Below are 15,607 nucleotides of genomic sequence, written 5' to 3'. Positions count from 1 at the left end.
CTGGAGGGTAGAGAATGTGAGAGAGGCTGGGAAGAGCTGGAAGGAATACCCTGGAAGCTGAGAACTACCTTATCTTAAAGTGAGGAGAATCCTGTGCGTGAGCACGGGCACATGTTTGCATGTGTGTGTGTGTTAGGGAAGCATTTTCAGGTGTCCTCATTAGATTAGGCTGGCTGATGGATTAAGAACTGATTAAGGGACTGTGACATAGGCTCACAAATACAAATGTTTTAAATTTCTGGAACTAAATTTTTCCTGATAACTGGATGACTAGGTATAATTTTTTATTCATCTTGTAAGAAAACAAAGCTATATCCTCCCTTACATCATATACAAATATGTATTGCAAAATTTCCAAAGCTAGTATATCTTAATGCCAAGACCCAAGAATTGTATGAAATTAGGGGGAAAAAAAAAAAACCACACACACTGTGTACCAATTTTGCTTATGACTATGTGTTTAAAATTCTTAATACAATAATAGCATACCAGTCTAGCACTGTTTATTCCAAGACTGCAAAGACTGTTTATTCCACATGAGGAAATACATCAATAAAATGTATTGCACCAACAATTTAAATGCATAAAACTATACAAAAAATACCAAACTGGGATTTGATAAAATTCAGCAGCCATTCCTGAGAAAAATCTAGGTAAAATAGGGAAGAAAGAAAGTATTTAAAGGAAACAAAGATTACTTACCCAAAGCCAAAAGTAAATTCCATACTAAATAGCTCATTAAAATTATGAACAAGACAGGCCAATTTTCAGTATTATTATTCGACATTGGAGGTAAATAAATTAAAATAGAAATATCAGTATAAATTTTAGTAATGAGAGACCAAATTATGTATATTTACAGATGCTATTACTATAAATGAATGCCACTATAACCAGGAACCTATAATAAAAAACAAATTAGAATTAGAAGAGAATTTATAGAGTATGGGGGTTAAGAAAAATATGCAGTAATCTAACGCTTTCATCCTTAATAGCAATCAACAGTGAGAAGCTAGAAAGAAAAGGGAATCCCTTGATAAGAGAAACCAATGAAGTAAAATACCTAAGAATCTTTTCTTTTTTTTAATGCCAGGACACAAATGAAAAATTATAAAATCTTATTTGAAAACATAACACTAGACCTGAACAAGTAGAAAGTCATTGCATGTCCTTGCATGGAAAAATGAATACAATCAGCCCTTCTACTTAAATTAATGCTTATCTGTAATGCAATGCTACCAGAATGCCATTGTGGGTTTCCACAGACCAGGAAAAGTGATTTTAAATAATTAACACTTAAGAATATCATAAAGATATTTCTAAGAATTTCAGTAAGGGGAACTTGCTTTACTAAATACTAAATACTACTACTTACCATAAAGCAACTATCATCTTAACAGCTCGGTATAGGGACAACAAAAGACAAAAGAGACCAAGGGGATAAAGACAGAGTTTAATAGAGGTATATGTGAGAATTTAGTGAATTTTTAAAAATAAGCATTCATTGGGAGCATCTTTATTTTCAAATGTTAAAAGCCTACCATTAGAGACATACGTTATTTTGATTATGATATTAAAATGTTTTATCATCACTGTATTATTTCCTATGGGCTTATTTCTTTAAGGTATTTCAAATTTATGTTTATTAATTAACTTAACTTAGAATTTCATTTTTGGAGAGAAAACAATGACTGCATTTTCAAGTACAACTTGATGTTTCCATAGCAATGGTACTGTTAAAATTTAGTTGCTTAAAATGAAAAGTGAACTTGATAAAATGAGAGCTAAGATGACAGATTTTTAAAGGTTTAAGAGATTGATACATATTCCTCCATGGCAAATTAGATGTTTCTAAAGACAAGGTATATATGTACTTCAGTCAGTGTAACCAAAACTTCTGAAATAATCTTGAAGAACCATAAGCTCTGATATAGATGAATAACCACAAATAATAAATTACAAAAATTTAGCCACATAATAACAAAGTTTCTAAAGTAAGGAAAGAAAATAGACCATTTGTCTGAAGGATTTAAAAATAAATGCATACACAAATGGATTAGATACCCAATTTCCAGAAGATATTTTCAAGTCTTTTACCTTTTATCTACTCATGTTCCTATACTGTCTTAATCATTTTTCAATTAATTCATAAATTCCCTGAAGAGCACAGGAAATTATTCATTAAAATTTGTTTCACTTGTCTAAGTAAAGCCTCAAGTTTGAGAATTATAACTACTGAGTTAAACTACAGGATTTGTGAGATTAATGACAAGGGTAAGGTGGTATCTCAGGACAAAGAAATTTGAAACATGAACGAAATTTAAGTCTGGAAGTGGATAATTTAGAAGATTTATAACTTAATTTATAATAATTTAATGCACCTGAATTAATCACAATGAACACTTTTCTTTGATATTTTATTTCATCTCTCTTATTTTTTTACATAGGGAAGATGTGAGAACAGCAAATGTAATCGCTGCAGAAGCTGTAACTTGCCTTGTGATTGACAGAGAGTAAGTACTTTACTTTATTACATGTGTTGCACACGCATATCAGTGACATACATAATTTCCTGGAATTAGACATCATTTTATAGAGCAATTAATACCTGACTTCTATCTTTTCACTTAGAAATGGGTATCATATTTGATCCTCATTTTTATTGTTCTTGGAAGTGGCTGGCTCTGCCACATTCTATCTTTGTTATCCTCAACAAAGTACTTAACCACTCTGAGATGTACACATTTTACAAATCTGTAAAATGGAGGTAATAAATACTCATGAAATATTGTGGGAATTAATGTGGGTAAAGCATTCGGCCAAGTGTCTTTTACTCAGTAGGGACTTTAATTCTAGCTATTTTTGTAAAGTTTTAAAATTATTCTCATTATCATCATCATCATTAGTAGTAGTAGTAGTAGTAGTAGTAGTAGTAGTAACTAACCCATTCTTGAGTATATTTGAGTTATGTCCTCTGTTCCTCCATCACCAGGTCCCTACAACACAAGCACTTAGGGAAGACACTTTTGAAGGAAGCATTAGTTCCAGACCTTGGCAGATTTTTAGGGTTATTAAAAGTTTGTCCAGTGATGCCTCTCCCTGTTTGTTTTCTCAATTCTGGCTTAATATTCTGATTACCTGAATCTTTTATACTTTAAACTACAAATATCAGATTATTAACTTTCCAAACAGCACTATTAAAATACAAGTTTGCTATCTGGGTTTCCTCTTTGCAGTGTATATGGATAAGTTTATCAGAAGAACCAAATGCCTGACCCAAGGAGAACTGTAGATTATACATTTTGTGGTGCCATTTTAGCTATAATCAGTGGTGAATGTCAGCATCTGAGGGACCAAATATAATCAGCCCAGAATGACGGAGTTGAATGCTGAGCTCAGGGGACTCCAGTTGGAGGGGATCCCACTTGACTCACAGATCTCACTTTTGAATGCCCCTTTGTGCTGGATCACAATAGCCACAGCAGTGGCAAAGCTCCTGAATGATAGTTAAACCCATGAATCCCTGTAAAAGATATTCTTTATATAATTACCCAAAACAACAACCACCTATTCATTCTTTCTTCCATTCAACTAGCATTTTACTGAGGATCTACCAGGTAAAAGGTATTGAACTAGGTGCTATGAAAAGAATCAAAGATTTTGGCTCTTGGGATTAGTTTCTAAGAGATATGATATGTACACAAATGACCGTCATGCAAGGCAGAAGTTAGGAAGGTTCCAGAATAAACTTTTATGGGAATCCAGAAAAGGGGGTGACTACTTCTAAGGAGAATCAGGAACTCTTCCTGGGAGAAATGGTATTATTGTATGTATCTTGAAGTATATGAAGGGCAATATAAATTGAGTAAACAGCATAAGCAATGCAGGAAACTACAAGCCATTTCAACTGGCTAGAATGGAGACATAAAGGAAGTATGTATGCATGTGGGGGATATTGTGACTAAATTCACAAACATGTTAGGGATGGTTAGCAGAGGTGTATGATTGTCAAAGTAAGGGCAACTTGTACAATGGTATGAAGCAATATGATGTAACTATGCATTCAATAGACTAATCTGAGCATACTATATAAGATGAAGTTAGAGGAAGAGGTTGGAGGCAGATGTCTGGATAGAAATCTAAATCCTGCTCAGGAGAAATGCATAAGATTGAAGAGTTGAAACGGGAGACCTTGACACTTGACTGAATATCATGGGCAAGGGTGAAATAACGAATGTAGTCAGGATTGATAAGATCTGGGATGAATATAGAAGCAGAATCAGTTTGGGAAGAATGATAGCATCCCATTACGAATATAATGAATTTGTTGTGCAAGATGGACATCCAAGAAAAGAGGCTCTGCAGGAGGTTGGAAATTTGGGACAGGGACCTTGTTAGAGATATAAACTTAAAACTTGGCTGGCTGCAAAATCTGGATCTCACTCACTGTGAAGAGAGACTATAGAGTGACCCACAGCAGTGAATTAAAACTCCATGCATGTCCAGGCACAGGGACCTAAGTCTTCAGAGATCTAGGGTAGAACTAAAAGCTGCTGAGGGTGCTGCATACAAAAAGGACTCTGGGGGCATAGCGGGTGTAGACCATAGTAGAAATACCTAGCAAGATTCATTCAGTCCAGTTTCCTTCAGCAGAAAATCTAAAGGCAAAACAGAATTTTTTGAAGTGACTGACCTTTCTGGATTGACCCCACTGGCTCCCCAGGGCAGGATATCATTTTGGGAGGAACGTAGAGCTTAAAAATCTCACAGAAAAAAAAAAAGCAACAATTTTTAAGGGTAGTTAAACTGAACTGCTGTAAGTTAGATTGGGCTCTAGAAATGTAAAGTATAAGGAAAAATGGGGAACTGAATGAGGGGGAGAATTTAAACAAACCATAGGCCCTGGGGAGAAAAGTCGGCACAAAAATGCAGATAACAGACAGAGATTCCTGAAGAAGGAACAGGGGGAAAGAATCTCTCTCCTGGAGGTGAAATAATTGCAGAAAAAGTGCATGCTTAAAAAATTACAGCACATATTCAGGGCAAGAATAAGATGAAGAAGAGCTGAGGAAATCTGAGCAGCTAAACATAGGCTATTCTAAAGGTCTAGAATAAGTTAGACCAAACCTAAAAGAAGAGCCTTAGCACATAGCTAATCAACAATAAAACCATAAACAAGAGAGAGAAAGGAACCTTCAGAATTAACTCATCAAAATAATCAGATGACTAGACATCAGAAAAAAACTACAAACCATACTAAGAAACAGGAAGATGTGGCTCAGTCAGGTAAACAAATTAAAATTTCAGAGGAGACACAGAAGTTGGAGCAATTAACCAAAGATGTTCAAACAAATCTCCTAAATCAATTCAAGGAGAGGAAGGAAAATATGAATGAAAAATAAAGGATATTAAGAAGACAATGTGGGAGTATAAAAAACCCATAAAAGAAATGTAGATGAAAGGCAGAATACTAGAGGTAATAAATATATTGGAAGCATATATCAGCAAATTTGAATAAGCAGAAGAAAGAATCAGTGAACTAGAAGACAGGACAATTGAAATTGTATAGTCAGAAGAACAGATAGAGAATAGAAAACATACAAGAAGAAAAGGGAAATGGGGCAAAAAGAATATTTGAGGAAATAATGGCCAATAATTTCTTAACTGTTATGAAAGATATAAATGTCCAAGAAGCACAATGTACTCCAAACAGAATAAATTCTGGTATACCTACTCTGAGGTGCATATTAATCAAATGCCAAAGATGATGAGAAAATTCTGAAAGCAACAGGAGAAAAGAGATATGTCACATACAAGTGATCCTCAATAAGACCAAGTATCGATTTCTCACTAGAAATCATGGAGGCAAGAAGGAAGTGGTATGATAAATTTAAAGTACTGAAAGAGAAAAAAATGCCAGCTCAAAATTCTTTATCTAGCAAAACAGCCACTCAAAAATGAGGTAGAGTTTAAAATTCACTAACAGGAATGGAAGAGAATTCATGAACAGGAGATCTGCACTACAAGAATTACTAAAGGGATTTCTGCAAATTGAAAAGACAGGAAAGAGTTGCTTGGGAGAGTGGGAAAATATGAAGATCATCAGTAAGAGTAACTAAAAGGGTAAATGTAAAACCCAACACTACTGAATCCTAAATATACAATTCTACCCTTTGATTCATGTAAGAATCAGAAAACAATAGAACAAGAAAAAAGCATATTTTCTGATAATGGATGTGCAAAATATAAAGTGGTAAGGTGGGACATACACAACATAAAGAGGGAAACAGAAAGATATAGGAGCAGAGAACATGCATGCTATTTATGCTAAGTTGGTATCTTCAAATTAGTAGGTTATAGATGTAGGTTGGTGTACTGGTTTGAAGCTGTTAAGTACTCCAGAAGGCCATGTTCTTTTAATCCATTCTGCATGGGCAGACCTTTTGTGCATGGGACCTTTTGATTAGTTTGTTTTAATTGAGATGTGACCCAGCCATTTCAAGGTGGGTCTTAATCCTTTACTGGAGTCCTTTTTTGAGTGAGCTCAGAGAAACACCCAGAGAGAGAAGCTTAGAGGAAAACCCTCAGAGATGCTGAGAAAGCCACTGAATCCAGGAGCTAAAAGCAATGAAACCCAGGAGAAAAGGACAAGAAGACACCAGCTATGTGCATTGCTATCTTAAAGAAGAATCCCAGATGCCAGGGGCCTATCTTCATAGAAGCAATCGTCCTTTTGATGCCTTAATTGGGACATTTTCATGGCCTTAGAACTGTAAATTTGTAAACTGATAAGTCCTCACTGTAGAAGTCAAACCATTTTTCTGGTATATTGCTTTCTGGTAGCTTTAGCAAACTAAAACATTTGGGTAATATAAACCTCAGGGTACCCACAAAGAAAGTATTTTAAAATTACACAGAAACAGAAATGAGAAAGGCATCAGTCAGAGGCATCACAAAAGATCAACTATAAAGAAATTGCAATAAAGGAAGAGAGACCAAAAAATATATGTATAAGATATAAAACGAAAAGACACAAATGCTGAAGTACTTACAGTAATAACATTGAATGTTAGCATATTAAAGTCCCCAATCAAAAGACAGGTTGATAGAATAGATGAAAAACATGATCCAACTATGTGCTATCTATAAGAGACTCACCTTAGACCCAAAGACACAAACAGGTTGAAAGTGAAAGGATAGTAAAAGATATTCCATGCAAATGGTAACCAAAAAAGAGCTGGACTAGCTATACTAATATTGGACAAAATAGACTTCAAGTCAAAAGCTATTACACTTTTTTAAAGGTGGCATTTTACCAAGAAGAAATATAACAATCATAAATATTTATGTACCTAATTATGGTGTCCCAACATACATGAGGCAACTGTTGGCAAAACTGAAGGGAGAAATAGACACCTCTATAACAATAGTTGGTGACTTCAATACACCACTCTCATCAATAGGTAGACATCTAGATGGAAGATCAATAAGGAAACAGAGAACTTATATAAATGAACTAGACCTAACAGATGTACACGGAATGTTGCACCCCAAACAGCAGGGTATATATTCTTCACAAGTGCTTATGAATCATTCTCCAGGACTGACCACATGTTGGGTCACAAAACATGTCTCAATAAATTTAGAAATATTGAAATCATACAGAGCACTTATTCTTACCACAAAGGAAGGAAGCTAGAAATCAACAATAGGCAGAGAACTGGAAAATTCACAAATATATTGAAGTTAAACAACACACTCTTAAACGATCAGTGGGTCACAGAAGAAATTGCAAGGGAAATCAGTAAATATCTTAAGACAAATGAGAACATGATCAAAAGTTATGGGGCACAGTGAAGGCAGTACTGAGGGGGAAATTTATAACCCTAAACATTTTTACTAAAAAAGAAAAAAAAGACTTAAATTCAAAGATCTACACACCTACACACCTAGAGAAAGTAAAAAAAAAAAAAAAAAAAAAAAAAAAAGGACAGCAAACTAATCCCAAAGCAAGCAGAAGGAAAGAAATAAAGAGTAGAGCAGAAATAAATGACATTGAGAATAAAAACAATACAGAGAATTAACAAAACCAAAAGTTGGTTCTTTAAGAAGATCAGTAAATTGCCAAACCCTTAGCTAGACTGACAAAGAAAAAAAGAACATGCAAATAAATAAAATCAGAAATGAGAAGGGGAAACATTACTACTAACTCTATAGAGAATAAGAAGATACTAAGAACAATTGTATGCGAACAAATTTGGCGACCTAGATGTGAAATCCCTAGAAACACATGAACAACCCACCCTTACTCTAGAAGAAACAGAATACCTCAACAGACCAATTCAAGGTAAGAGATTGAGTCAATCATCAAAAACCTCCAACAAAGAAAGCCCAGGACCAGATGGTTTTACAAGTGAATTATCTAAATTATTCCAAGAAAAATTAATACTAATTCCACTCAAACTCTTCCAGAAAACCTGAAGAGGAGGAATAATACAAAACTCATTCTATGAGACCTATGTCACCTTATTAACAAAGCCAGATAAAGATATTTCAAGAAAAGAAAATTATAGACCAAGTTATCTTATGAATAAGATGTGAAAAAACCTCAACAAAATACTTGCAAATTGAATCTAACAGCAAATCAAAAGAACTATACACCATGATCAAGTGGGTTTTATCCCAGGTGTGCAAAGGTGCCTCATCATTAGAAAATCAATTGATGTAATACCTTTATTAACAAACTGAAAAGAAAAAACAATCATCTCAAATGATACAGAAAAGGCATTTGACAAAATTCAGCAATCTTTCCTAATAAAAACAGTTGAAAAAATAGGAATAGAAGGAGACTTCCTTGACATGATAAAGGTCATATATTAAAAAAAAGAACCTACTGGTAACATCATACTCGATGAAAGATTGAAAGATTCCTTCTAAAGCCTGGAACAAGACAACGATGCCTACAGTTATCACTAGTTATCACTGTCATTCAACATAGAATTGGAAATTCTAGCTAGAGCAATTAAGCAAGAAAAAGAAATGAGGCATCCAAATTGGAAAGGAAGAAGTTAAACTTTCACTATTTGCAGTTGACAGGATCCTATATATATATATATATAAATACTTTATATATATATATATATATATATATATATATATATATATATATATATATATATATATATAAAGTCCAGAAAAATTGACCAAAAGCCATTAGAGCTGGTAAATTTAGCAAAATGTCAGGGAACAAGATTAACATGCAAAACTCAGTAGTGTTTCTATGCTCTAGTAATGAGCAACCTGCGGAGGAAATCAAGAAAAAATATCCATTTACACATAACAACAAAAAGAATCAGGGTGGGCCACGGTGGCTCAGCAGGTAAGAGTGCTTGCCTGCCATGCCTGAGGACCCGGGTTTGATTCCCGGTGCCTGCCCATGTATTAAAAAAAAATAAAAGAATCAAATACCTAAGAATAACTTCAATCAAGGGTGTAAAGGTCTTATACACAGAAAATGACAAGTCATTGCTAAAAGGAATCAAAGAAGAGCTAAATAAATGCAAGAACATTCTATGTTCATGTATTGAAACTATAAATATCATTAAGATGTCAATTCTACCCAAAATGACATATGCAATCATTTTGATTCAATGCAATACCAATCAAAATTCCAACAGCCTACTTTGCAGAAATGGAGAAGACAATTATCAAATTTATTTGGAAAGGTAAAGGAACCGGAATAGCAAAACACATCTTGAAAAATTTCAAGTGGTAGAATTCAAACTTCCCAACTTTAAAGCATATTGCAATGCCATAGTGGTACTGGCATAAGAATAGGTATATAAACTAATGGGTTCAAACAGAGTTCAGAAGTAGACCCTCACATCTATGGCCAATTTTTTTTTAACTTTTTTTGTTGTATAATATAACATATATACAAAGCAAAGTAAGAAAAAAGCAGTAGTTTTCAAAGCACTCTTCAACAAGTAGTTACAGGACAGATCCCAGAGTTTGTCATGGGCTACCATACTATCATCTCAAATTTTTCCTTCTAGCTGCTCCAGAACATTGGAGGCTAGAAGGAATAAATATGTTTTTATCACAATTGATTTTGTGTGAAAATAATGTATATACAAAAAAGCAATGAATTTCAAAATACAGCACAACAATTAGTTGTAGGACAGATTTCAGAGTTTGGCATGGGTTACAATTCCACAATTTTAGGTTTTTACTTCTAGCTGCTCTAAGATACTGAAGACTAAAAGAATATCAATATAATGATTTAGGAGTTATACTCTTGTTTAATCCTACCTTCTCTGTATAACTCCACCATCACTCTGATCTTTCTCCTACTTTTTAGGGTATTTGGGCTATGTCCATTCTCTTTTTCATGTTGGAAGGGGCTGTCAATAAAATGGGGTAGGGAGATGGAATTAGTTGATGTTCTGGAGAGGCTGGCCCCTCTAAGTTTCAGGACCCATCTGGAGGTTGTAGGTTTCTGGAAAGCTACCCTAGTGCACTGAACCTTTGTAGAATCTTATATAATTCCCTAGGTGTTCTTTTGGCTAGAAGGGTTTTGGTTGGGGTTTGGCAAGTTATAATAGGTAGCAATGACTGACTGAAGCTTCCATAAGAGTGACCTCCAGAGTAGCCTCTCGACTCGATTTGAACTCTCTCAGCCACTGATACCTTATTAGTTACATTTCTTTCCCCTCTTTTTGTTAGAATGGCATTGTTGATCCCGTGGCATCAGGGCTGAACTCATCCCTTGGAGTCATCTCCCATGCTGCCAGGGAGACTTTCACCCCTGGATGTCATGTCCCATTTAAGGGGGAGGGCAATGATTTCACTTGCATAGCTGGATTTAGAGAGAGTGAGGTATGGCCAATTAATTTTTTATCAGGCTGCTAAGTCCTCTCAATTGGGAAAGAATAGTCTCTTCAACAAATGGTGCTGGGAGAATTAGGTATTCATATGCAAAAGAATGAAGGAGTACCCTTAAAGTCTCACACAATTTACAAAAATGAGCTCAAAATGGATGAGAGACCCAAAATGTAAGAGTCAGGATTACAAAACTCCTAGAAGAAAAGCCTCTTGTGTTAGGCAATGGCTTCTTAGACTTTATACCCATGGCACAAGCAATGAAAGAAAAATAGATACATGGAACCTCCTCAAAATTGAAAACATTTGTGCTTCAAAGGACATTGACACAAAATGAAAAGGTAGCGTATTTAGTGGGAGAAAATATCTGTAAACCCCATATTTGATAGGAGTTTAATGTTTATCATATATAAAAAAGAAATCCTACAACCCAACCATGAAAAGACAACACAATTTAAAAACTGTCAAAAATCTTGTGTAGACCTTTTTCCAAAGCAGAAACACAAGTGGCCAAAAAATTCATTAAAAAGATGTTCAACATCACTAGCTACTGGGGAAAATTATAGAGTTAAATTCAACAGAGTTAAATTCAAGTGAGAGCCCTGTAGGCATAAAGGTAGAAAAAAGGGCACTAGTTGTAGTAACTTGGAACAAAACAGTTTTATTATGTAATGAAAATGCAGTGCTGATTATAAAGAGTATGTAAGGATGAAGTGATTAAACTGAGTCTAAAAGGTTCTTTCTTTCAAGACATTTGGTCTTGAAAGGACCAGAAGGAAAAAGAAAGAAAGGGCATGTGATATTATCAAGGATTTGGAGAGTTTCCTTAGGTGGGGTATAAACAACGATACGGGAAGATGGGGCAAATGGAATATTACAGGGAGTATTTGATGAAAATGGTGACACACAGGAGGCAATTGAGAGTAAATAAGGAGAGGTTACTTGAAGGTAACTTTTTTGTTTTCTAAAAATGGAGGGGAAAAGGAGAAGCAATGTTGAGATGGGAATATGGGAAAGGGAAATGTTGAGGTGTCAATATGGAAAGTTTATATATCTCAAGGACATATAAAATCAAGCCTGTGGGCTTTGCTGACCCCTGACTTAAACAATAATAGAAAGGTGGGTGCTCCCCAGTGGTCCTGGTCTGTTCTTCCTCCATACGCTGCTTGGTGGCCCTTTTAGATAAACATCACACAAACAGAGTAGTGCCTAATGATTAACCTGCCATTTAATCAAAACCTGGCCCTCATATGTTAGCCACCCTGATGCCATCTGTGTATTCATCTTTCTCTCTCTGATACCCTTTCCCCTGGTCACCTCATCTACCTCACTTTACTCTCCTGTAGGTACACTCTGCCCCCCATTACCCCATCACACACACACACACACACAAACACACAAACTACACACACACTTTGTTTTTTGATCCCCACACCTAGTAATTCCACCTTGCATTCTCTCTGTCTTCACTTCAGGATTTGCATTAGTTTGGGTAATAGCTAATTAGAGATTAAGGTAGTTCTCTGCAAGAGTTATTTGTGTTTTGATGAAATACCCCTAAAAACCAAAAAAACATGAACATTTTAGAATTATAGGTACTATGTGGGTACGGTAGGGGAAGGATTTGGGAGCAGCTGGACCTTTCAGACACTGCACTCTGACCCCACCACCCAGGCCAGTCTCCTGCAAGGCCATGCATCCGGGGTTAATTTGCATCACCCGGTCACCTGTGTCCTTCTCCTCCTTCTCTACCTTCTGTCCACTCGATAGGACTAGAGGGACTCCACCTGCCACACTGTCTGTAGTCACACTGCTTAACTGATAGGGTGATACACAAAGTATTTCACAGCTTCAACCTTTCTACAGCCGAAGCAGACTTTGTTTTGGTTCATTTTCTAGAATGAAGTCTGGGGTGATGTGAGGATATTGACAGGGTGGTCAGGGGAAAACAAATCTGCATAACTAGCATGGTGTCAGCTGTGCTTCTTTAGGGTTTAACTTTTTTTATGGATCTGTTATTGATCGGCATGCTTTTCAAAAAAATATTATTAAACAAGACAGATAAAATCCAGACATTTGAAGAAAGAAAAACACTACATTGGTTCAGTTTAATGATGTGCATTGAATTATAGCATGTTTTGGGCAAGCATAACTTAACTGCAAAACAAGCATATTTCCAGTGGAAAAGAAGTATATCCAGAGACAGTACTGTGGTTTACAGTCATAGAAAGAGGTAGGTGGCAGCTTGTCATCATGTATAGTCAATCCTAGTGGTTAAGAAATGGCAGCAGACCCTTGTCTTACTGCAAGTCCTTACGACAATGATGTGTAGTATGACCAATTGGAGAGCTCATTGCCAGGGTTCAGACTCTCACCCCAGCTTCTTCCACCCAACAAGCACTTACTGGTTATTTGTGACATGACAGTCATACAGACACCTAGTATTTTGGGGGGTTAAATGCAAATGGTTAAATATTGTAATATTTATTTCCAGCACTGTTATATGGGTAATTCCCAGCTCTAATCTTTTAAGTCACAAACAAAGGTTCTAGCAGAACTGTTTGGTGGCCTTTTTACTCTGTTCAACAAAAGAGTTCCAATCTCATTAATGTGGTGGACCATGAATCAAGATTTAGCACACTTTTTAAAAATGTTTTTAAATTGAGCAATGTAACATATATACAAAAGAGCAATAAATTTCCAAGTACATTTTAACAAGTAGTTAAAGAACTTATTTTAAAGTTTGGTGTGGGTTACAGTTTCACGATTTTTCATTTTTACTTCTAGCTGCTCCAAGATACTGGAGACCAAAAGAAATATCAATATAATGATTCAGTAGCCATACTCATTTGTTAAATCCTATCTTCTCTGTTATACTCCTCTTTTTTCTTTTTGAATGAAAAATAACATATATACAAAAAAGCAATAAATTCCAAAGTACATCACAACAATTAGTTGTAGAACAGATTTCAGAGTTTGGTATGGTCATTATAGTGATATTTCTTTTAGTCTCCAGTACCTTAGAGCAGTTAGAAGTAAAAACCTAAAATTCTGGAATTGTAACCTATAGCACATTTAAAAAAAATATATTGTTAGAAAGTTCAGACGATATCTTAATGAGTCAGAAAGTCATAGCAGAGATTTAAGAAGGAGCAGTAGAAGGGACTTTGCAGACCAAGACCTGCCAATTTTTTTCTCTGGAGAGCCAGATAGTAAATATTTTCAGCTTTGTTGGCCACACATTCAGTTATAACAGCTCAACTCTGCTGTTTGACCCAAAGGCTGTAGTTTGTTGATCCTTCTTATTAGACTAACTTAATTTTACAGATGAGGAAGTTGAGGCCCATAAGTGTCAGGAGGACTCAAGTCACACTGTTCAATGATAAGAATTAATCAAGACTTGTCTTAGTTTCTTAGCTGCTAAGCAATTACCATACAATGGGTTGGCTTAATAGGAATTTGACTCATGATTTTGAGGCCAGGGAAAGTCCAAAATCAAGGCATAAGCAAAGAAATGCTTTCTTCCTAACGACTGAAGGATTCTGAGGCTGGCTGCCAGTGATCCTTGGTCTTTGGATTTTCTGTCACATGGCAATGCACATGGCTCTGGTTTTGCCTTTTTCCTCCCAATACTATTGACTTCGGGTTGCTTGCTGTTCCCATAGCTTCATTTTCTGTATCTATTGCCTTTACTTATAAGGACTTCAGCCATCTTGGATTCAGTCCCACCCTCATTCAGTCTGGGCACACCTTAAGCAATAACATTTTCAAGTTCCTATTTGCAAATGGGTTAACATCCATCACATCTAAAGGACCAGAGGTTGGGACCTGAACATGCCTTCAAAGGGAGGCATGATTCAATCCCCAACAACCCGTAATGTACTCACTTTCTTGTATTCTAATGCATTTTTCAGATCCTAGGATTTTAGAAATGAATGAGACATTGAAAAACCTCTCTTCCAAATATGTTAATTCATAAATGAGAAAGATGAATCCCGAGAGAATCTAGATTGTACAACCTCTTTACTGCCAAGGATGGGTTTGTAATACAGCTCTCATGATGCCTGTTTTATGCTTTTTCACCTGTGTTGCGTTATGCTTTAAAGGACCAAGATAGAAAACTCATGCATTCATTAATTCAATAAGCACATGTTGAATATTTACTGTGTGTTTAGCCCTAGGCTAAGTGCTGCGGTGATTAGAGATGCATACAAAGAAACAGTTGCCTTCAAGAAGCTTAAAATCAAGAAAATGAGCAAATAATGTAATGATATTGTCAGAAAAAGGTCAACCTTCAAAAGAGGAAATTAATGGCTTATGAAGGGATTGAAATGTTTTCACTGAATAAAATCTAGAACCAATTCTCTTGCTTCTAAGGAAAGACTAATGGGTAAAATGCTTGAGTTTTCAAAAGACTTCAAATTGATATGGGCCTCACTGAGTCACATTTTCACCACCTTGGTTTAATAGCTAGAATCATTCATATAAAGTGATAATTTTTTTAATCTACTCAGTTTATTAATTCCAAAATATATTCGTCTTTTACTCGATCCCTTTCTGTTCTCCCACAATAAGTTGGGGTGTCCTGTTTTTCACCATAGTATCCTGAACTTGCCATGCCACACTATTTTAACACTTTTTGTTCATCTGTTTTGACTTATGGAACACAAGCTCCAACAGGGCAGGTACTCTGTTGATTTTGCTCATTGCAACACCCCAAATTCTC

At 35.5% G+C, this 15,607-nt stretch overlaps 1 protein-coding gene and 1 long non-coding RNA gene across 5 annotated transcripts in view; one reads left to right on the top strand and one right to left on the bottom strand.

The window, feature by feature from the left end:
- The window catches only part of PRKG1 (protein kinase cGMP-dependent 1), a 1,184,353-nt gene that overhangs the window by 1,062,165 nt on the left and 106,581 nt on the right, over positions 1–15,607 (top strand). For both annotated transcript variants that reach the window (XM_077125297.1, XM_077125296.1), the window contains exon 8: positions 2,448–2,513. In XM_077125297.1, the coding sequence (XP_076981412.1) occupies positions 2,448–2,513 (66 nt within the window). The remainder of the gene's footprint in view (positions 1–2,447; positions 2,514–15,607) is intronic.
- The window catches only part of LOC143653918 (uncharacterized), a 67,718-nt gene that overhangs the window by 15,236 nt on the left and 36,875 nt on the right, over positions 1–15,607 (bottom strand). Inside the window, exon 7 of one of the 3 annotated variants that reach the window (XR_013161611.1) lies at positions 10,354–10,403. The exons of the other annotated variants lie outside the window; for them this stretch is intronic. This is a non-coding gene — a long non-coding RNA (uncharacterized LOC143653918). The remainder of the gene's footprint in view (positions 1–10,353; positions 10,404–15,607) is intronic. 3 annotated transcript variants of the gene reach the window in all.

Source organism: Tamandua tetradactyla, chromosome 13 (genome assembly GCF_023851605.1).
Source record: "Tamandua tetradactyla isolate mTamTet1 chromosome 13, mTamTet1.pri, whole genome shotgun sequence".
Taxonomy (NCBI): domain Eukaryota; kingdom Metazoa; phylum Chordata; class Mammalia; order Pilosa; family Myrmecophagidae; genus Tamandua; species Tamandua tetradactyla.
The sequence above is the reverse complement of the archived record's forward strand: the minus strand, read 5'-3'. Positions and strand labels throughout refer to the sequence as shown.